At 48.8% G+C, this 23,606-nt stretch overlaps 2 protein-coding genes across 4 annotated transcripts in view; one reads left to right on the forward strand and one right to left on the reverse strand.

Annotated features, from left to right (window-relative positions):
- Positions 1 to 229, forward strand: part of mindy1 (MINDY lysine 48 deubiquitinase 1) — a 10,827-nt gene extending 10,598 nt beyond the window's left edge. For all 3 annotated transcript variants that reach the window (XM_030410561.1, XM_030410560.1, XM_030410562.1), the window contains one exon: positions 1 to 229. This exon is cut by the window's left edge and continues 1,374 nt beyond it. The gene's annotated coding sequence lies outside the window, so the exon portion shown is untranslated.
- A 527-nt stretch (positions 230 to 756) lies between these two features.
- Positions 757 to 18,622, reverse strand: LOC115577662 (phosphatidylinositol 4-kinase beta-like). Its single transcript, XM_030410559.1, has 14 exons — positions 18,357 to 18,622; positions 14,834 to 15,329; positions 10,713 to 11,278; positions 9,768 to 10,211; positions 7,579 to 7,806; positions 6,818 to 7,081; positions 6,590 to 6,696; positions 6,397 to 6,501; positions 6,192 to 6,315; positions 5,983 to 6,096; positions 5,743 to 5,894; positions 5,213 to 5,345; positions 4,126 to 4,246; positions 757 to 4,018 (listed from the first exon to the last, which is right to left on the reverse strand). The coding sequence occupies exons 2-14, from the start codon at positions 15,312 to 15,314 to the stop codon at positions 3,837 to 3,839; spliced, it is 3,021 nt and encodes a 1,006-aa protein (XP_030266419.1). The 5' UTR covers positions 15,315 to 15,329; positions 18,357 to 18,622; the 3' UTR covers positions 757 to 3,836.
- Positions 18,623 to 23,606: the final 4,984 nt, after the last annotated feature.

The raw sequence follows: 23,606 nt of genomic DNA on the forward strand, positions 1-23,606 counted from the left end.
GCCGGTACTTCCTGTTGGCGTCCGGTGTTTTTAAGGTTTTTGTCGGGTGTGTGTGTCGACAGCTTCGGTGTCGGACTCCGCCTCGCTCTCCAAGCTTTGTATTTAATTTGTCATGATGTCAAATTATCAGTAAAAACTAAACCCCGCCCCTTTGTTTGTTTGTTTGTTGCAGGTGAATTCACTTCCTGTTTCTATCTGATTGGTGGTGAAATAAAAACTTTGTCTGTGATGCAGGAAGTAATCTGAACAGTACAATATGTAAAGTAACAAATGATTTTATGAACATGACAAATCTCAAATATTTATTTATGTTCTTAAAGAGAAAATATTTATTATATATATATATTTATTTCTGGTTAATTAACCTAAAATGATGTTATATTTTTTGTAATAACGACATTAAGTTCTGAGACGATAACGAGGTTTCTCCTCTGATGGGTCAGAGTGAAGTTCTGACCCGTCTGTTCTGACCCGTCCAGCTGATCTGAACACTTTTTCTGCTCAAACTAACTTTAAATGTTTTCACTCCGTCAGAGATGAACTGAACTTTATAAACTGAAGTGTTTTCATCTCACGTGACGTTAGCTTCTTTAGCATCGTTAGCATCTCTCACTGAAACCCAGACAACATGAGGCCCTGTCGTGGTTCTGCTCGATGTCAGCAGAACACGCTCGGATGGACCTGATGGGGGCGGAGCCTCCAGGTTCAGTGTTGGGTCACAAACATGGAGGACGCTCAGAGACGACAGGACACGTGTGGAGGAGGATAAATGCACTTTAAGAGTTTTTCACATTGAATTTCTTGAATGTGTTTCGAGCTGATGAAGGAGGAAGAAGGCATGAAAGGTTCTTAGAACGGGACGAGCTTCACACGTGTTCTCCTCTCCAGACGCACCAGACTCCACTCAGAAAACTACGACTTTAAGAGTTTAAAGCTTTGTTGCCTTTAATTATCGATCAACAGTCGAAAACATGGATCAGCTTCTGATGCTGTAAAGTTCTGGACAGTCTGTCTGAATGATTCTGATCAAACCTGTAACGACAGATCAATATCACCGTCTGGACTGTCGGAGGAGGACGACACAGTGTTGGAACTCGTCCCTGAAGCGGTCAAAGGTCAGATATAAAAGCACTTCTCAGGTCCGAGACGCCTCGGCCCGTCCCGTTGCATTGATAAGAGTTTGTACCTTCTGTACGTCTCAAGGCATCTTAATGTTCTCACAGGAAACCAACAGGTTCATTTACATACGTACATATTCACACCAGAGACACAATCTGCTGTTGAAGTTGCTGATCTGGTAAAACTGAAGTCACAGAGCGTATCTGTCAAAGCGCCGCGGCGTATAAAGTAGCAGGCTAACGGTTAGCAGACGGTTACATGATTACAATAACGGAGCGTTGCTTCTCCGTCAATAGTGGTCACAACACAGGAACGCCTCAGGTGTTGGTCACCTGACAGGAACAGAGAACATCGGCTTCATTCCAGCGAGAACACCTGAAAGGAACAGCAGCCCGGAGTATTGATCACCACCACGTGTCTGAGGATTCTATCTGGTGACGGTGAAATATCTTCTGTCCTACACGACAGGAAGCTAGCTAGCTAGTAGGCTAACGGGAATCTCAGTGATTTGTAGTTTTAAAAATAAAACACATTTATCAAATAAACCCCCCCTTAACGTTACTAACAGTTCTATTCAGAGCTGAAGAAGCATGTAGTGAGAGATCAGAACAACGTCTGTTAGCTGGTGCATGTTTCACAGATGTGTTAGCTCCTGTTAGCTCGTCTGCTGTCATCGTCTCAAACGCAGTTTTAATTTGAAGACAGAAGAAAAACGTAATCTCGTGTTTTTACGTCCTTCCAGCTGAAACTCGCTGGACTGAAGCCGCTCGAGTGTTTTCACATCAGTGTCGATCGCTCGTCAATACTGACAACACGTCCGTCTGTTATCAGAAAAAACGTTCACATACAGGAAACGGATCGTCTCCTCGTGAAGAAAATAAACTGTAAAACACAGAAATAAACAGTCTGCACAGCCGCCGCTCCTGATTGGCTGGAATTAATCACAGGAATGCATCTGGCGGCCAATCAGGGAGGACGAGCGTCAAGCGTACGTTAAATATGCAAATACAGTATATCGTTAGACACATAACACATTATTCAGTCCAGAGTTACAGAGTTAGTGGATGATGAGGTTCTTGCATAAAATCTGTAGCAAACAAAACTTTTCACCGCTCGGCAGCCATTTTGGCTCAAAGACGGCAGGAAACCATTCAAGTAAAGTGAAACAGTTCGTCGGCTCGGCTCCAAACGTTCCGTTCAAACACTGTAGAGTTTCATCACATGTTGTGTGCCGAGTGTGTTTTCTTTTGAAATTCATCTCAGACCTCAAACTATAGGAAAAACACAGGGAGTGACATCATTCAGCGACAGAAATAAAGATTAACGTGTCGAGTTTGACCTCATCGTTTCACCAGACACAAACCTTCTACTTCCTGCAGGTTTCAGCCTGTCTGACAAAATAATAGTTTGTTTTATCTGAACATTTCAGAAAGCTGCAGTTTCATTATTAAGACTAAAAATAATTTAAATCTCAACAACGCTGCAGATAAATTTAAACTTTGTTACCTCGGACTGGAACTTAAGACGGAGTGTGCTAATGTTAGCATGTTAGCACGTAAACATTAACGTTAATCAATGTTAATTAATTATTGTGTTAACAGCAACATTAGCATAACAACGCTAAAAAAATGACGGAGCACTTTAGCATGACGTTAGCATGCATCCTCACACTAATCTAGCCGACATGCTAATTCTAGAGAGATTCAGTCGCTGGTTTCTTGTCATCAACCTGTTTTTGGATATTTGGATAATATTTTCTAAATTTCCATTCGAGCTGTGAACTTTTTATAAAAGAGACGGCTGACATTAGCTGGCCGACGTTAGCTGGCCGACGTTAGCTGGCCGACGTTAGCTTCCAGGATTAGCTCAGATTTGGTGTCTGGTGAACACAGTTCGGGTCGACGTGCTGAGGAAAGCTAATCTGCTCTCAGACACGTTTCAAACTCAACATTTCTCTCTGAGACACAAAGTTCACGTTGTGCTTCTTCATGTAGTGTTTCTGTTCTTTAAGGACGACCGGACCAACAGAACCGACCGGTTTTCTTCTCCCATGCTGAGAAGCTGCAGACGGACGTCGTCCTGCTGGTGTTTGTCTCGACGATGTTTTTGGATTTAGAGTTAAATGATGAAAATATCTGAGGACCAGCTGCTGCCACATATTAACTGCAGAGTCAAATAAATATTAGGCCACTACCAATTAATGTAATTCATATTTTCCTCTCCAGGTCCTGACAGAAGCTCGTTACCTCATCAGTAAACCTTCACGATCAGGATCCATTCTGGAGTTTTGTCACATTTAGACTGAAAACAAAACATTAGTTTTCTGTTCTGAAGTGTTTTTTCTTGTAACATTTGTTTTGCTTGTTATTGTGAATGTTTCTGATCAAACAGGAATAAATGTATTGATGAACTGTGATGTCACAGATCAGCTGAGCTCAGTGTGCTGGTTCTGAGTCGGGTCCAGTAGATCAACAGAACAACAAACAGGGTTTAGTTCAGATCAAGTCCAGATCCTGACGCTTCCAGCTATGACGCTCTTCTTTCCCAGCTGCCTGTGAACGCAGCACAACAAATCCACCATCAGCTGATCCTCAGATTCAAAACAAATCTGTCGCAGGGCGAGATGAAAGCAGATCCACTGAGTCCAGCGCTGTGATTGGCTGAGCCGAGTTTCCATCAGACAGGAAGTGGCCAGCCGGGCGTCAGCGTCCGTGCGGTCACATGATCCCGTTGGTGACGTACTGGAAGGAGTCGTAGAGTTTGGTGGTGATGGAGCGCATGGAGCCGTCCACCAGCTGCTCCACCAGCAGCTGCAGCTGCTCCTCCGTCAGCGACATGTGGAAACGCTCCTTCAGCCCGCGGATGGTGCTGGAGCCGTGGAAGCAGGGCAGGTGAGAGCCTGAGGGGGCGGAGCCACACAGACAGGTCATCATGCTGCATCAGCTCAGTAAACACAGACGGTAACAACAGAAATACTCAGATTACTGAGGCGGTGTACTCAGTTACCTTGCTGCATGATCTCCACGATCTGCAGAACTTTCTCCATGTGCTTCCTCGCCGCGATCAGACCCTGAAGCATCAACATCTTATAGTAGATGAACATGTCGCCATCCAGACCGCCCATCACCTGCAACACACCGCGGCCGCCGCCATCATCATCATCATCATCATCATCATCATCACCACCATCACCATCACCACCACCATCACCATCACCATCATCATCACCATCATAATCATCATCATCACCATCACCATCATCATCATCACCATCATCATCACCACCACCATCATCATCACCACCATCATCATCATCATCACCACCACCATCACCATCACCACCATCATCATCATCACCACCATCATCATCATCACCATCATCATCATCATCATCACCACCATCATCATCATCACCACCACCATCACCACCATCATCATCACCACCATCATCATCACCACCACCATCATCATCACCATCATCAACCACCATCATCATCACCATCATCACAATCAAACCATCACCATCATCATCATCATCACCATCACAATCACCATCATCATCACCATCATCAACCATCACCATCATCACCATCACACATCATCATCACCACCATCATCCATCACCATCACCGCACCATCACCATCACCACCGTACCATCAATCACCATCCCATCACCATCACCATCATCATCACCATCACCATCATCATCTCACCATCATCACCATATCATCATCATCACCACCATCATTCATCATCATCATCACCATCATCACCATCATCACCACCATCACCACCATCACCATCACCATCATCACCACCATCATCACCATCATCATCACCACCATCACCATCATCACCACCATCATCACCATCACCACCATCATCATCATCATCATCATCACCACCATCATCATCATCACCATCATCACCACCATCATCATCATCACCATCATCATCATCATCATCACCATCATCATCACCACCATCATCACCATCATCACCATCACCACCATCATCACCATCACCACCATCATCACCATCACCACCATCATCACCATCATCACCATCATCGTCTCAAACGTTTTTACTCACATCCACAAACTCTGAGGTGAGTTTGAAGGCGGATGTCTCGAAGCCGAGGTTGCGCGGCGAGCTGGAGAGGATGAAGCCGAAGTCGATGTGGATGATGTGACCTTCAGAGTCCAGCAGGATGTTCCCGTTGTGTCTGCAGAGGAAGAATCGATTGATCATCTGATCATCACTTCAGTCTTCAGTGTGTCTCAGGTCACAATACCAGACTCCCAAAGAGAAACGGCTGATTTAAGAGCAGTTAGCAGCAGCTGAGAGCTGAATGTTACCTGTGTTCTGGCCCGGTCCAGCTGTGTGGACCTCAGATCACTGATCTGCTGCTGTACAGTCGATGTTAAATGTTCAATGTGACTCTTACAGACGAGGTTCAGATTTTTGGTTTGAACTCAGTTCTGATGAAGTCAAACTTTAAGTTTTGTGTTTCTGTACTTTTGTTTATTTATGTTATGTTAATAAAACAAAAACATCTGCACTGATCACTAACTGTTAGCCTAGCCTAGCCTAGCCTAGCACACAGCCTGCAGGTGTCTCACCTGTCTTTGACCTGCAGCAGGTAACAGATGAGGCTGTATCCTGCACAGCTCTGCACAAAGTTCCTCTGAGCGGTGAGGAAGGCCTCGGTGGTGAAGCTGCCGTGTTCCTGCAGGAAGTAGTCCAGCAGAGACAGCTGACTCTGTTTACGCACCTGACGGACACCAAGACACGACACGTCAATTAACAGAGTGAAAACAGTCATCGGACTCAGTGAAGCGTTAACAGAACTCATGTGGTACCTGGTGCAGAGAGACGGCGTTGAGGACGGGCTCGATCATCCCGCTGTCCGATGACATCACCAGGATCTTATAAGGTTTGATCCACAGAGGAACTCGCTCCTGCTGCCAGATCGACTGAGACAGAAACACGAGTCAGAGGACCATCAGGTGTGTGTGTGTGTGTGTGTGTGTGTGTGTGTGTGTGTGTGTGTGTGTGTGTGTGTGTGTACCTGCAGCTGTCGGAGGACCTGATAGGCCAGCAGCTCTTGTCTCAGGTCGTCTCCACACTTGACGATGACGGACAGCAGCCTCCAGTTGAGGAGGTGACCGTACGGAGACGCCTCTCTGATCCGCCTGCACACAAACACACTTGTAGACACGTGTACACACACACACACATACACACACACACACAGCCGACGTCACCGCACTCACCTGACTTTCTCCTCCCAGGGTTCTTTGAGGGCGACGGCTGACGGATCCTCGGGGTCTCGTCTGAACGTGGTCGGAGTGTGAGCGAGGTTCTCCGACAGACGACGCCTGAGAGCCGACAGGACGCACGGTGAGAGACGGACGCCTCGACAGTGTGTGTGTGTGTGTGTGTGTGTGTGTGTGTGTATGTGTGTACCTGATGTCTCCCGCGGCGATGAACACCGGCTCTTTGCTCTCCAGACTCGTGATGCTGTCGACTGAAAACTGACTGATGTTGTCGCTGCTGCTGGTCTGAGCCTCCGCCTGCCACACACACACACACACACACACACACACACACACACACACACACACACACACAGATGAGTTGTGTGTCTCTACCTGGACAGTGTTAATAAAGGTGAGATCAGGGACTCGTCCTCACCTCCACCTGCAGCTGTCCGATGTCGTCGGTGGCCCACGCCTCGTCGTCGTTGTCGTAATTTGGTACGGTGGAGAAACTTCCTGCTCGGTGCTCTGATGTCATCCCGCTGTTAGCATTAGCGTTAGCCACGGTGACGCCACCGCCGCAGTCCAGATTCTCTGCAGAGCGAGCGGACCTGATCCTTGTCTCCGGGATCCGAACGGGAACTGGAGACGTCTCGAAGCTCTCGCACTCCAGAACCTCCACATAGATGATGTACGGAGCCTGAGGAGGAGGAAGAGGAGGAGGAAGAGGAGGAGCAGGAAGAGGAAGAGGAGGAAGAGGAAGAGGAGGAGCAGGAAGAGGAAGAGGAAGAGGAGGAGCAGGAAGAGGAAGAGGAAGAGGAGGAGCAGGAAGAGGAAGAGGAAGAGGAGGAGCAGGAAGAGGAAGAGGAGGAAGAGGAAGAGGAGGAGGAAGAGGAGGAGCAGGAAGAGGAAGAGGAAGAGGAGGAGCAGGAAGAGGAAGAGGAGGAAGAGGAAGAGGAGGAGCAGGAAGAGGAAGAGGACGAGGAGGAGCAGGAAGAGGACGAGGAGGAGCAGGAAGAGGAAGATGTCAAACACAGTGCATCTTTAAAGCTAGGCTAACAGTTTCCCTCCACTTCAAGTCTTTGTGCTAAGCTCTGTGCTGGACCTGAGAATAACTGATGGTCAGTGAATGCCTCACAGCTCCTTCAGGTCAGCAGTGTTACCTGGTCAGGTGTGTGTGTGTGTGTGTGTGTGTACCTTGTCTTTGGAGTTGAGCACCACGGCCTGTGTGTGTGGGATCCTGCAGACGTGGTGCTGGTGCTCGGCGGTCGGCAGCCACACTCGGGCCGGCAGCTTGTGGTTGAGCAGCGACAGTTCTGAGATCAGCCGCTGCGTCTTCTGCTCTTTGGTCGGCAGCGTCGCCAAACGCTTCCCGATGCAGAGCAGAGACTTAACGAACTCCCTCTGAGGACGCAGACGGTCGGGCTGCCACACACACACACACACACACACACACACACACACACACACACACACACACACACACGTTAAGCTGCAGCTCCGCTGTTCGTCCAGCAGAGGGCGGAGTGACTCCACCTCTGACTGACACCAGCTGAAGATGGTGTCCAGTTACCGTGGAGACGGCAGCCCGAGGATGAAGCTGTCGCCTCGGTAACACCTCATTGTGACATTGTGACATCATCACCTGAACATTTCTAATGACGCTGTGACTTGAGACAGAAACAAACGAGGCAGCAGGTTTAATTAAACGCGTCACTGCGTGTTGGATCGTCAGAGATGATGTAGAAAGATGTTAGTGAGGCGATCTGATCGATCGACTGAGATCAATATGATGATGATCACCAGTGATCATGACATCACAGCAGCTGTTCACGCTTCTTGTTAAATAAACCTTTGTTTGTTTGTTTGTTTGTTGGTTAACATTAACTTGAATCATCGTCTGGTTTGATGAAAACCAGACTGAAGTCACTCTGGACCATCAGAACCATCAGAACCATTAAACATAATTAAACTGATTGATAAACTTGAATGATTTGGGTTTCTCGATGTTTTATTCCTCCAACACGATCAGAATTTGGCTGTCTGTGTCAACGTGAATGAAACAAAAAGATGTTCTGAAGTTTAAACCTTCAGTTCTGGTTCTGAGGAAACAGAACTCTCTTAGCACTTTGTCTCGTTTCTCCATCTCAGCATCTCGTTAAACATTTTCAGGCCCGACTTGTCATCACATGACCGGGCTGAACCTTCAGCATCACATGGTTTAAATCCTCCTCAGAGGCTTCGACCCGACCCGCCCCGCCCAGAACCAGCTCCGCCTGCGACACATGGAAACGTTTCACAGACATTTGGGAGGAAATCAAAGACGGGACAGATGTTTACGTGACCCAGATTCTGCAGCAGGAATCCCCCGAAACACAGAGTGAGGCAGGATTACAGCTCGACCCAGACGGGTCAGGACAAACAGAGATCCTTTAAAAACAGCTTCAGAGACAGAACGAGTTATTGTTCCATCGACCACTCGGATCGATAGATTCAGTTGATCAATAATCTCCAAAACCAAACGAGGAGATCTGAAAAACTTTTACAGGTTCTGAAACAGTTCTGTTCGTCTGTTGAACTGTGTTGTTGTCAGAATCTGCAGTGTGGCAGTGAACCTCCTCCCCCCCACCCCCCCCTCCTCTTCCTCCTCCCCCCTCCCTCCTCCTCCTCCCCCCCCCTCCTCCTCCCCCTCCCTCCTCCCTCCTCCCTCCTCCTCCTCCTCCTCCCCCTCCCTCCTCCCTCCTCCCTCCTCCTCCTCCCCTCCTCCCCCTCCTCCCCCCCCGCTCCCTCCTCCCTCCTCCTCCTCCCTCCTCCTCCTCCTCCCTCCTCCTCCTCCCCTCCTCCTCCTCCCCCTCCCCCCCCCTCCTCCTCCTTCCTCCTCCTCCTCCCCCTCCCCTCCTCCTCCTCCCCTCTCCCTCCCCTCCCCTCCTCCTCCTCCTCCTCCTCCTCCCCGCTCCTCCCCCCCCCTCCTCCTCCCCGCTCCCTCCCTCTCCCTCCCCCTCCTCCTCCTCCTCCTCCCACCTCCCCTCCTACCTCCCCATCTCCCTCCTCCCCTCTCCCTCCTCTCCTCCCTTCCCCTCCCTCCTCCTCCTCCTCCTCCTCCTCCTCCTCCTCCTCCTCCTCCTCCTCCCTCCTCCTCCTCCTCCACCTCCTCCTCCTCCAACCATCCCCCCTCCTCCTCCTCCTCCTCCTCCTCCTCCTCCTCCAACCTCCCCGCTCCCCGCTCCCTCCTCCCTCCCTCCCTCCTCCTCCTCCTCCTCCCCCCTCCCTCCCTCTGATTGATGATTTAAATATTCTCGAGTGGAGAAACAACCAGACAGTTGACCTGTAGTAACATGTCAGATCTTCTAAACAGTGAAACATAAAAACTAAAGTCTGGTTCTCACCTCTTCATGGACAGCTTCCACTTTCGGGTTACTTCCTGTCCGTCGGAGGCCAGAGCCCGGCCCGCTGCTTGCCGTGGTGGCGTCCGACTTGGATCTCTGGTGGGTCCTTCTGGACGGGGAGACAAACACCTCTGCCTCCCCCAGTCCGGCGCTGTCCGATGGGGGGCCGGCTGTGGAGGAGGACGGGGAGGACTCCACGTTGTTGCTGTTGTGTCTCCGGTGACAGCGCCGGTGGGACGGTGAGGATGCCGGGCTGCCAGACGCAGATATGGTTCTGGGTGCATCAGATTTGAGTTCAGGTTTGAGTTCGTCGGACAGGATGAGTTTTCTGAGTTTGGTGCCTCTGGAGTGACGCTGGGTGGAGATGTGCATGTCGGAGGAGTAGGCACCCAACAGCCAGGCCGTCAGCAGAGAGAAGGTTATACTGCCTCTGCAGCGGTGGATCTGAGACACACAAAGACTTCAGAGGTCAACATCCAGAACATCCAGAACATTCAGAACAAGACCGTTCAGCTCGTAGGACACGTCGGGCAGAGGACCAGGTCCTGCCTCTGCAGAGTCATAGGATGGTTTACCTGACCATTGAGAAGCCAACCTAAAACCTCCACGTAAACTCCTCCCACATTTGAGAGGTTGTGGTCTTTCTGACTCTGGTCTCTGGCAGGTATTGCAGGTGAGCCATGCTAGTTCTAGCTGCTACTGCTGTACCTGTTGCACTCGCTCCAAACCACCAACTTGCTTCCATCTTAAATGTAAAGACACGTTCAGTGTTGGACAAAAAACTTTGGACCTACCCGGTACTTGGAACTCATGACCTTGGACTTGCCTGATTCTTGGACAGGTCATATATCTGATTCACAGTAAGAACCAGATAAACTATTGATCAACAATTACCCCTTAATTAAGACCTTTGTTGTTTTACTGATCAGGTGTGTGAGGACTCACCAGGTACGGTCTGATGGCATCGCCCACCTCCGTGTCCATGTGCACATACATGTTGAGCAGCTGCGGCAGGTAGAAGTCCACCTCGCTGTCCAGGAAGCTGAAGAGGCGGTTCCCGATGTACGCCTGCACACCTGGCTCCTTGGACTTGTACAGGTAGGAGATCGCCATGGAGACGTCAAACAGCTTGGACTCAAACAAGCGCAGCAGCCATGATTGTTTGGATGATGATGATGACGATGCCGACGGCATTAAAGACGACTCTGGCCGGGCTGAAGGACGAGGGTCTCGCTGGGAAGTACATCCTTGTTTGTCTCCATCCTTCCCAGAACTCTCCTCCTCCTCCTCTTCCTCCTCTTCCTCTTTGATGGAGCTGGTGTCTGGGCTGATGTGCCACTGTGGACCGGAGCACTCCGTTACTTCTGTGTAGTGTTGGTGGTGTTGTTGTTGATGATCGTCCTGTTGTTGTTTGTTGTCAACTTGTTGCTCGTCCGGCACTTCCCTGTTCTGCAACTGGACCTTGAGAAGAACTTCCTGGCAGGCCTTCAAGGCAACTTCTGGGTCGATCACTTCGAAGAAAGAAGGACACAAGTAGAGGTCAGATAAACTGTTACCACTGAATCTGAGTCCTGCTGGTGTGCAACAGAGGCTGCAGCACTCATCCTGTGGTAAGGTCCCCCGAGACAAACTAGTCCCAGACTGAGGACCAGACTGAGGGCCAGACTGAGGGCCAGGCTAAGCACCAGACTGAGGTCCAGACTAAGCACCAGACTGAGGACCAGACTGAGGACCAGACTGAGGACCAGACTAAGCACCAGACTGAGGACCAGACTAAGCACCAGACTGAGGACCAGACTGAGCACCAGACTGAGCACCAGACTGAGGACCAGACTGAGGACCAGACTGAGGGCCAGGCTAAGGACCAGACTGAGGGCCAGACTGAGCACCAGACTGAGCACCAGACTGAGCACCAGACTGAGGACCAGACTGAGGGCCAGACTGAGGGCCAGACTGAGGGCCAGACTGAGGGCCAGGCTAAGCACCAGACTGAGCACCAGACTAAGCACCAGACTAAGCACCAGACTAAGCACCAGACTGAGGACCAGACTGAGGACCAGACTAAGCACCAAACTGAGGACCAGACTGAGGGCCAGACTGAGGGCCAGACTGAGCGCCAGACTGAGGGCCAGGCTGAGCACCAGACTGAGGACCAGACTGAGGGCCAGACTGAGGGCCAGACTGAGGACCAGACTGAGGACCAGACTGAGGGCCAGGCTAAGCACCAGACTGAGGACCAGACTGAGGACCAGACTGAGGACCAGACTGAGGGCCAGGCTAAGCACCAGACTGAGGGCCAGACTGAGCGCCAGACTGAGGGCCAGGCTGAGGGCCAGACTGAGCACCAGACTGAGGACCAGACTGAGCACCAGACTGAGCGCCAGACTGAGCGCCAGACTGAGGACCAGACTAAGCACCAGACTGAGCGCCAGACTGAGGACCAGACTAAGCACCAGGCTGAGGGCCAGGCTGAGGGCCAGGCTGAGGGCCAGGCTAAGCACCAGACTGAGCACCAGACTGAGGACCAGACTAAGCACCAGACTGAGCGCCAGACTGAGGACCAGACTAAGCACCAGGCTGAGGGCCAGGCTGAGGGCCAGGCTGAGGGCCAGGCTGAGGACCAGACAAAGCACCAGACTGAGCACCAGACTGAGGACCAGACTAAGCACCAGACTGAGGACCAGACTGAGGACCAGACTGAGGGCCAGACTGAGGACCAGACTAAGCACCAGACTAAGCACCAGACGGAGGACCAGACGGAGGGCCAGACGGAGGACCAGACTGAGGGCCAGACTGAGGACCAGACTGAGGACCAGACTAAGCACCAGACTGAGGACCAGACTGAGGACCAGACTAAGCACCAAACTGAGGACCAGACTGAGGACCAGACTGAGCACCAAACTGAGGACCAGACTGAGGACCAGACTGAGGACCAGACTGAGCACCAGACTGAGGACCAGACTGAGCACCAGACTGAGCACCAGACTGAGCACCAGACTAAGGACCAGACTAAGGACCAGACTTAGCACCAGACTGAGCACCAGACTGAGGACCAGACTAAGCACCAGACTGAGGACCAGACTGAGGACCAGACTGAGGGCCAGACTGAGGACCAGACTAAGCACCAGACTAAGCACCAGACGGAGGACCAGACGGAGGGCCAGACGGAGGACCAGACTGAGGGCCAGACTGAGGACCAGACTGAGGACCAGACTAAGCACCAGACTGAGGACCAGACTGAGGACCAGACTAAGCACCAAACTGAGGACCAGACTGAGGACCAGACTGAGCACCAAACTGAGGACCAGACTGAGGACCAGACTGAGGACCAGACTGAGCACCAGACTGAGGACCAGACTGAGGGCCAGGCTAAGGACCAGACTGAGGGCCAGACTGAGCACCAGACTGAGCACCAGACTGAGCACCAGACTGAGGACCAGACTGAGGGCCAGACTGAGGGCCAGACTGAGGGCCAGACTGAGGGCCAGGCTAAGCACCAGACTGAGCACCAGACTAAGCACCAGACTAAGCACCAGACTAAGCACCAGACTGAGGACCAGACTGAGGACCAGACTAAGCACCAAACTGAGGACCAGACTGAGGGCCAGACTGAGGGCCAGACTGAGCACCAGACTGAGCACCAGACTGAGGACCAGACTGAGGGCCAGACTGAGGGCCAGACTGAGGACCAGACTGAGGACCAGACTGAGGGCCAGGCTAAGCACCAGACTGAGGACCAGACTGAGGACCAGACTGAGGACCAGACTGAGGGCCAGGCTAAGCACCAGACTGAGGGCCAGACTGAGCGCCAGACTGAGGGCCAGGCTGAGGGCCAGACTGAGCACCAGACTGAGGACCAGACTGAGCACCAGACTGAGCGCCAGACTGAGCGCCAGACTGAGGACCAGACTAAGCACCAGACTGAGCGCCAGACTGAGGACCAGACTAAGCACCAGGCTGAGGGCCAGGCTGAGGGCCAGGCTGAGGGCCAGGCTAAGCACCAGACTGAGCACCAGACTGAGGACCAGACTAAGCACCAGACTGAGCGCCAGACTGAGGACCAGACTAAGCACCAGGCTGAGGGCCAGGCTGAGGGCCAGGCTGAGGGCCAGGCTGAGGACCAGACAAAGCACCAGACTGAGCACCAGACTGAGGACCAGACTAAGCACCAGACTGAGGACCAGACTGAGGACCAGACTGAGGGCCAGACTGAGGACCAGACTAAGCACCAGACTAAGCACCAGACGGAGGACCAGACGGAGGGCCAGACGGAGGACCAGACTGAGGGCCAGACTGAGGACCAGACTGAGGACCAGACTAAGCACCAGACTGAGGACCAGACTGAGGACCAGACTAAGCACCAAACTGAGGACCAGACTGAGGACCAGACTGAGCACCAAACTGAGGACCAGACTGAGGACCAGACTGAGGACCAGACTGAGCACCAGACTGAGGACCAGACTGAGCACCAGACTGAGCACCAGACTGAGCACCAGACTAAGGACCAGACTAAGGACCAGACTTAGCACCAGACTGAGCACCAGACTGAGGACCAGACTTAGCACCAGACTAGAGGTGTGGACACATGACGATTCTGTCCTTCTGTGACCTTTAGTTACTTCCATGACCTGGGGTTTTTGAGATTAAGCCACCTCGCCTGGATGAAGGACATGGGGCCACTTCCTGGAGCCAGGCCTGGGATAGAATCTTACTGGCAAGGACCTGATCCAAGGAGACCAGGTTAGAGTGGTCTGGTGCCGGGCCGTGTCAGGGTGCAGGTAATCGAGTTAGTCCTATGTGCCGGTCCCTGACTGTAAAACCAGCTCTAAGACCTTTATCTGCTACTAGATATACAATAGTTGGGCTCAGCTTTACGTAGAGCACTCACCGCGGTACCAGTCTCTTGGATCAGGTCTAAATGTTGAAACAACCAGGTGAATTCTGAGTTGGTCCATGAATTGCATGAACATTGATCCAGTTTGACCACCGTCAGTGAACGAACCCTCACAAACAACACCGCTAACATCTAAATCATCATCCAGAACAACCTGCTCTGTCCTGGTTACCTTGGTCGACCCCCAGGTCCATCTCCATGGCGTCCTCTGAGATGACATCCAGCGGGGGGCTGGGGCCTCGCGGGTCGCCACCACTCGACGTACCGCTGCTACCGATTCCTTCGCTGGCGCTGCTGCCGAGGCTGCCGGTGCTGCCGATGCTCCCGCTGGGGCTGGAGCTGCGGGGGCTGGCGCTGGGCGAGGACGGCTGCTCGCTGGAGGGTGGAGGCAGCTGCAGCTGAGGGCGGGGGTGGTGGTGGTGGTGGTGGTGGTGGTGATGGTGGTGATGATGGGCCGGGCAGTCAGAGGAGCTCTCAGAACAAGAGGAAGATGATGAAGAAGAGGAGGAAGAGGAGGCACTGGAGGGGGAGGAGGGGCAGGAGAAGGTGGTGGGGGAGGAGGAGGAGGCTGGTGGAGGGGGCGGGGCTGAGTGGGAGGGGCTAATGTGAAGGGGCCGCAGAGCCGGGGACAAGGAGACCTCGGCGTCGGCCATTTTGGAGCAGGAGGCCTAAAGAAATAGAAAGAGAAGAAACGTTCTGTAATGCTCCCAGAATATTCTTTATGATTGACCTGCAACAAATCAATAACAATCATAACAAGAACTATTGATCACCTACTCTTCAACTTTATTTATCAATTAATTTCAGTCAGAACAGTCAAAAGTTGGCTGGTTGAATATCTGAGAAATCGAAACATCGATCAACATGAAAAAGTTTTATAAATCAAACAACTAATCAATTAATCAATACAGTAATCGAAGATCAATCAACAGTGAAATTAATCATTAGTTGCGGTTCTGTTATACATTTATTGTATTACTATAGAATATCCTGTGTTTGATAAACAAACGTTCAGCTGTGTGTGTGTGTGAGGTGTGTGTGTGTGTGATGTGTGTGTGTGATGTGTGTGTGTGTGATGTGTGTGTGTGTGTGTGATGTGTGTGTGTGTGTGTGTGATGTGTGTGTGTGTGTGTGTGTGTGTGTGTGTGTGTGTGTGTGTGTGTGTGTGTGTGTGTGTGATGTAACGTCCTCCTGCCTTCACACCAGCTCAACAGGAAGTGGATTAAATCTCGACACGTTCAGCTGATAAAACAGTGACGACGGCTGATTAAACGCTCGGTGTGTCTAATTAAACACCAGCTGAGAGGAGGTCCGACCCACAGGACGGGTCCGACCCACAGGACGGGTCGGTGACGCTGTTGATGTGCATCATCATCATCATCATCATCGCTGTCGTCGTCTCTGCAGTGAGGAGGAGGCGTTTCTATTTTTATTGTCCATCAGAATCAGAGCGGCTCTCCTCCTCACAGATTTTCTCTGGTTTCTGTGTTCAGATCAGAAACAAGCAGCTGATCTGGATTCTGTTGGACCTCCTGAACCGGACCTGCTGGTAAAATACTGCAAAGGACACTAACGATTCTTTTTTTATTATCAAGTCATCTGCTGAATATTTTCAGGAATATAAATGTTGAGATAAAATAATTAACTGCTGATCACGATTTCACAGAACTCAGCGTGATGTATTTAACAGAACCGATCCAAAGAGTCCGACACTCGTCATGTTCTGACTTTAAGAAGTTGGAACCAGAACGTGTTCAAAAATGATTGACACAATTCATTTATTATCAATATAGTTTGCAACCAATATACTTCTGAGCTCATTATTGAAGCTGAAAACAAACATGGCCGCTTTGTTCCTGTTGTGTAAAAAGACAACGAACAGAATCTCCTCGTCACCGTCAGAACCGACTCTGTGTGTTGGCGGGTCTGAAGTGTGTGTGAGGTGACAAGTTCTGGTTCAGTTCCACCCAAACAGCTGATCAACAGACGGAAAGTAGCTAATCTGATTCTTTACTACAGTAAAAGTACTGATACTCCACTGAGAGTTAAAGTCGGGTCGTTAAAATCCTCCTGATGACATCATCAGCATGTGAGGAGTATGATGTCATCACACAGCAGAGAGGGTGTGTGTGTGTGTGTGTGTGAAATTGTTTCCAGATGTGAGGCGTGGGTGGAGGCCGTCTTCACACACACACACACACACACACACACACCAAGTTAACGTGACTGCAGCTGGGAGCAATGCATCCTGGGTCTTGTAGTCAAGCTGGAGACTCAGTCCTCAGTTTGACCTATCAAATCTCTGCTGGTTTAGACTTTTCCATGTCAGGCGTGTCGACTGACTCCAAACATCCTCTGTTACTCAAATCAGGTCAGATGTTAGCATGCTAACGTTAGCTTTGTCAGTTAGCTGCACCCCAGTTCCAGCTGCAGTTAGCGGCTGTAATATTCAGTAACATCTGATCTCTATGTGAGAACTGATCTGTGACGAACAACAACACCGACACTCTGAACGTCGGTCCACAGGTGTGTTCAGGTGACACTGTTGGTCTTTCAGTCACCTGAACAAACAAACACAGTTTAGAGTCCAGAGTGTCAGTGAACGCAGCACCAGTGCAGACTGACGGGGGAGAGTTCAACGTGTGACGTTCAGGGCAAAGTGTGAAGTTTATCATCACAACATCACAGCTAAGTGACACACACACACACACACACACACACACACACACACACACACACACACACACGTGTCACAGATGTGAGATATCAGCTCTGCAGGTTTAACATAGAAACATGAAGCAGGAACTTTTCTGCTGCTTGACATTAATGTTCACGACATCGTGGACTGACTTCAGTCGTCTGGTTGATGGACGAGCTCTCCTTCATCAGTTCTTTATGAATAAAGACATTAAAGTTATCAGTTTTAGTCACATATGTAATCAGTGTTTCCAGTATCGTCCTGATCGTTGTGTCATTAAATCTGCTCACAGCTTCGTTCATATTTATAAAGTCAGTGAATATGATTCATACATTAAAGGTGACAGCGGCTTCATCAGAGGAGGAAGGTCCAAGGTCAGGAGACAAAGTGACAACATAAAGGGACATTACACCTAAATCACCTGCAGCAGCAGGACGTGTGGGGCAGTTTCAACATGTGATGCATCTGTATCCAAACTACTGAGAGTGAAGCTTCATGAAGACTCTATCTGTGAAACTAAACACTGACGGTAACTACAGACAGTAACGTTTAATATGAAAGGTAAATATTACAGTGAACTGAAGCGTCTCTGCGGGGATTCGACCCAATCACTGAAGTGGTTTCAGACACTGAAGGAGAGAAAACACAGAGCAGCTTCATGTCATCATGTAACAGATACACGAGCTTCAGATCAGAGAAGCTGATGTTAGCAGATGTTAGCTGATATTAGCTGATATTAGCTGATGTTAGCATCTGTTAGCATCTGTGTGGACGCCAGCAGCAGCCGCAGCAGAGCCGCTCCCTCCTCATGAAAACAACCCGGAGGAAGCAGCAGGACAGCCGGGCTGCAGCAGGCCCGCGGCCCGGGGGTTTCCCACCGGAACACCCGGACACGACGGGCGGCTAACGGCGAGCTAACCCGAGAAAAGACGACAGAAGACCCGATAAATTCCAGTTAGACGAAGAGAAACACGAGGCGGCGGAGGAGGAGACCTACCCGGGTACTGAGGCGGCTTCACTCCGGCTCCAACGTCCCGACACTCGGGCTTTAATCCGGGTTTCGTCCCGGGAGTTTCCGGGTTGGATCGAACTCTTTAATCCAGGATGTGTTCCGGGTCTCGGTCCTGGTTCTAGTCCGAGTTTTCAGGCTCCGAAATGATCCATCTGGTTCGGGTTGTGTGGCCTGGTTCTGCTCGGATCGGCTCGGCTCTGCCTGCTTTAAAGCAGCAGTGACGCAACATCCGTCAACAGCCGCAGCTCGAGACGTCCGGAACTTCCGGTCAACTTTTACACAATAAAAGCACAATCATGAACTGAAGATAATTTCCTGTTATTTACGTTTTTCTACTGAGAAAACAAAAGAAAGATCGATGACTTCATGAGTGACGTCACTGGAAAGATTTGAATGTAAATCAGATCTTTTTTAAAAAAAGGTTCTAGACAGGATTAAACAACACGACTGTTAGTTTTAATTTAACTGTTTTGTGCGTTTACATCTGAAACAGTGAGACAATCGATCCGTCAGCTGATTGATCAGGAAGTTAATCTGCAACTATTTTCATATTCTTAAAAGTCAAACACAAAGATGAACAATTAAACACCAGACTGAGTGATCAGGAGACATGTGGAGATCAACTCAGCTGAATCCATCAGTTCAAACACTTTCTGACTGATTGATGATTAATCAAGAGAACAATCAGCTCATATTAATGAGTGTCTGTGTTCTGCAGGTGCATCTCTGTATGCATATGAAGGTCAGACAGCGTCACATTATATTTACATACATGTAGATACAAACTGAATTTCATGGGTTAGGGTTAGGGTATGTATTGATCTTTAGAGTATTCTCCCTCAGACTTTGTGACATGATCACTGCAGGAAACAGGAAAAGAGGATTTTTGGATATTTGTTATTTGTTATTTTTACTGCATGAAAGTCCTCTCAGCGTCAACATTCTCCACGACGCTTTTATTTTGAAGTCAACATTACATCACGTCCGGTTTCACTCCACTTCTCGTGGACTTGACGGAGCTTCTGGTTTTGGTTCTGTTTCCGTTTGGACCAAAACACTGAGCTGATCGTCATCCCACCCCCCTGAAATTAATAAAATAAATAAAATGTTTGTTTCCTGTTTGTGTTCTTTAAACCTCAACCAATCAAAATATTCTACAATATTAAAATATTAGTTTGACTTCTGATACCTTATATCATATTCATATTAAATACAACTCCTTATATATGTTCTGTATCCGTGTATTTATTGAATATGATGCATTATCACTTCTACCTGTGTCACATTAATATCATAATGAAGTACAAATAGTTGTTTGTACTTCATTAAAACTGAATGAGACACCAGAGCGCCACAAACAACAGAGGAGGGAAGGAGACGAGGAAGGAAGCATGAAATGAAAAGAAGGAAGCAACAAAAGAGGAAGAAGAAGGAAGACAAGAAGAGAAAACCAGTGGAAAGGAAAGGAAGCGAAGAGGAGGAGGATGGGAAGTGACAGAAGGAAGCGAGGAAATGAAGGAAACAATGTAAATAAAGGAAAGAGAAAACTGTAAAAGAAGAACGAAAGAGGGAAAGTCAAACAAGGGAAGGGAACAAGGAAAGGAAAGGAAAAAAGGAAAGGAAAGAAAACGAGAGGATAAAGAGAAAGAAATGAAAAGAGGGGAGGAAAGGAAAGGAAAGGAAAGGAAAGGAAAGGAAAGGAAAGGAAAAGAGGATAAGGACAGGAAGTGAAGGAAGGAAGTGATGAAATGAAGGAAAAGGAAGAGGCAGGAAAAGAAGGAATGGATAGGCAAAAAGAGGGAAGAAGAAAAGGAGAAGAAGAAGACGACACAAGAAGAAGAAGAATAAAAGGAAAGAAGAAGAAGAGGAAGCAGGAGAAGGCGGCGGCGACAGAAAGGAAGCGTGACTCCGTCTCTGCCAGTGAACGTCACTTCCTTTATTCCAGTCGTCAGTGTAGGAAAATAGATTCACATTAATGTTCTGAATCCGGCTTCTGTCCTTCGTCACTTTTCTGTTTCTCTTCACAACAAACAAACAAACAAACAAACAAACAAACAAAACAGGCTCCTGGAAAACAACAAGGGGCGGAGCCAGAACTCTCACAGGTAAAGTAAAGGTGCATTTCACTGATTATTCTGGTTTCAAACAAGAAAAGCTTCTTTTTTTTTTTTTTTTGGACTGATGTCGACCTCCACACGTCAACATTTAATTATTACAGCAAAGTGCAAAAGAACACAAAAGCCAGCGAGTTACAGGAAAGAAAACAAACTTTTAAAGTTAATAATGTACAAAAACCGACAAACAGTCACAGAACACCATGCAGGCAGCCGGCAGGGTCCGCCACAGAGAAAAAAGGTCTTCATAGCAACAGTAATAATAACAATAATAATAAAATCTGCACATCAACAAGCTGTACAACTGCATGAAACAGCAACAACAGAAGACAACAATAAATTAAAAACAAGAGAAACTCATCAGGTTTAGTAAAAACATTTATGGCAAAAACAAAATGATTGAAATTCTCTTATTTGCACTGAGTGAACAGAAAATGGCAGCACGGAGATCTAAATGTTGCTGTTTGATGTCAGAGTCCCACTGGAGGACTTCATTACCCAGAGTTCCTGCGCCTGAGAGGTAGCGACGACTGTGAGGCTTCACTCAGGGTGCAGACATAAAGCGTTTACACATTCAGGACGTTAAACTGAAACAACCACGTGGGTCTCTGACAGGAAACAGGGCTACTTTCAGTTTAGACTGGGAGCTCGCCATCATCATCATCATCATCATCATCATCATCATTATCACACGACTGCGGTGGTTGACGAGGATCAGCTCAGACCAACAATCGTCTCGTCATCTCGTCACCTGAACTGGAACGTTACAATCAATTTAACTTTGTAGAATTGAAACGTTCAGATTTTCTGTCAGACTTCCCGTCGTTCACATGCTGACTAATTAATGTTAATGTTAATTTGTTAAATCAAACTGAATGCAGATCAGAGCAAAGTTAGAAATGATGCCTGTCGCACCGTCAGTCAGCTCCGGGACAGGAAGTGACATCAGAGGACGTGTCACTGAGTCTGAGCCTTCAACGTCAACACACCGCTACCCGAATCCCGATCCTTTAGTCTTTGATTATCTGACCCGTTTCTGGTTTTGTTTTGTTGAGCCGCTCGGCTCCACAGTGAAAGATTCTCTCGACCACCTCCACCTTCAAACCCGAGTTCCTAAACCAGGTCCAAACTGGGCCAAACTGGAGTTCTGCTGCTTTCACTGACTGTTCTGGACCATTTCACAAAGACTCTCACGGTTCTGTTCGATGTCTCGGCTCTTCAGTTCTCCACACGAGATTTCTCGGACTTCTTTTAGATTCTTACTTTCAAAGTTATTCTGATGTTCCAGATATTCAGACCGGTTCTGAAGGACACATCCAACAGTCCAAGTTGGTCCAGTTCCAGAAACTAACAAACTGGGTTTCTGTGCTGAACTTCCAGACTTTCACGCATGTCATGCAGGGACACTTCCAGTCAGTCCAGTCAGAACTTTGCATTAACATTTTCTCAGACGGTCTTTCAGGTGTTCTCTCAGACTCCAGTACCACCCGGCCCAGTTAATCCAGTTTAAGGGTTGAACTGAGCCAAACTTCTTCCAATCACAGAACCTGCTCTGAACCATCTCCTACTTGACTTTCACTCACTTTCTTCAGGGAATTCCAAACATCAGTTTGTCTCTTCAGTCCAGTTGGCGGACCGACGACCCGTCTGAGACTTTCCATGAATCTTTTCTCTGATTTACTGTTCTGATAAGGTTCTGATCTAAACTTCCAGTGCTGCTCATCTTCAGGCTCCTTCTTAACGTTTACAGTCATCAACAGAGTGTCCAGTTCACGAGCCGAACAGAACTGATTAAGACCTCTAACATTTATTAAGTCTTTCTGGATGCAGATTTTCAGACCAGTGTCCACAGGAAATAAGTCCAGTTGGCCCAGTTAGTGGCCCAAACCAGTCCAGACTGATACTTCCTTCCTTCACTGATGTGCTCTGAAGTCTTTCTTCCCTTCAGATCAATACCACATCTTTTCATGTCCAGAACTTTCCTAAACTTATTCTATACTTCCAGTTGGCCCAGTTTGGCCCAGCTGGTCCTACAGACAGAACACAGCTGCTGTTTCACGTCAGGTTTCGATCAGAACCTTTAAGATCAACTCTAGATTTCCAACACGACACTAAAAGCAACATTTCACTTTGATATCAGGGCCGGGACACATCAGGTGAAACTATAAACCAAGTCAGAACACCATGAAGTCGGACTTCACACTGAAGACTCGGTACCTTGTTGGACAACCCGACAGGGACTGTACCGGTCAGAACTGCTCTCATTTATTATCTGGGTCTCATTAGACTTCAAAGATAGTTCTTGTTCTCAGGTCAGATGTTTAAAACAGTCAATCTAACAAGTTCAGTCCAGTCCCAGTTCAAGAACAATAAGTTCTGAGTCCAGTCCCAGTTCAAGACCAATAAGTCCTGAGTCCAGTCCCAGTTCAAGACCAATAAGTCCTGAGTCCAGTCCCAGTTCAAGAACAGTAAGTCCTGAGTCCAGTCCCAGTTCAAGAACAATAAGTCCTGAGTCCAGTCCCAGTTCAAGACCAATAAGTTCTGAGTCCAGTCCCAGTTCAAGAACAATAAGTTCTGAGTCCAGTCCCAGTTCAAGACCAATAAGTTCTGAGTCCAGTCCCAGTTCAAGCCCAATAAGTCCTGACCCATTTACCAATTTGAGACCAACGAAGTCTTAAAACCAAGTCCCCAATCAGGAAAATAAAGTCCTGAGTGGAGTCAAAGGTCCAGTTCTGAGTGGAGTCAAAGGTCCAGTTCTGAGTGGAGTCAAAGGTCCAGTTCTGAGTGGAGTCCCACATCAGGGCTGGGTCTCCGAGTCCACCTCTTGAATCTTGTGTTTCAAGTCCTCTCCATGTTAATCTCTGGGCTTTGGGTCTGAAGGTCTGAAGTGAACCGAGTCGGGTCAGAACTGCTTCCTGTCCATCAAGTGAAATGTTGCTTTCATCTCTGAATCCTTCAGTTACTTTAGTACAACAGAACGTGTTTCCCTGTTTATTCAAACTCTTAAAATCTCATCTCAACAAATTCAACAAGAATTAATATTCTGACCAAATGTTTGCAATAAAAATAAATCTGGCGCAGAACTTTAAACCATTCATAAATAGTTGTGAATGTATTTTAA

Source organism: Sparus aurata, unplaced genomic scaffold (genome assembly GCF_900880675.1).
Source record: "Sparus aurata unplaced genomic scaffold, fSpaAur1.1, whole genome shotgun sequence".
NCBI lineage: Eukaryota > Metazoa > Chordata > Actinopteri > Spariformes > Sparidae > Sparus > Sparus aurata.

Coding starts and splice junctions, on each gene's coding strand:
- LOC115577662 (XM_030410559.1), bottom strand. CDS start 15,314: ATGGCCGACGCCGAGGTCTCCTTGTCCCCGGCTCTGCGGCCCCTTCAC. Junction 6,097..6,191: donor AGGTCCTCCGACAGCTGCAG/GTACACACACAC, acceptor TTTCTGTCTCAG/TCGATCTGGCAGCAGGAGCG. Junction 5,346..5,742: donor CTGCTGCAGGTCAAAGACAG/GTGAGACACCTG, acceptor CTTCCTCTGCAG/ACACAACGGGAACATCCTGC.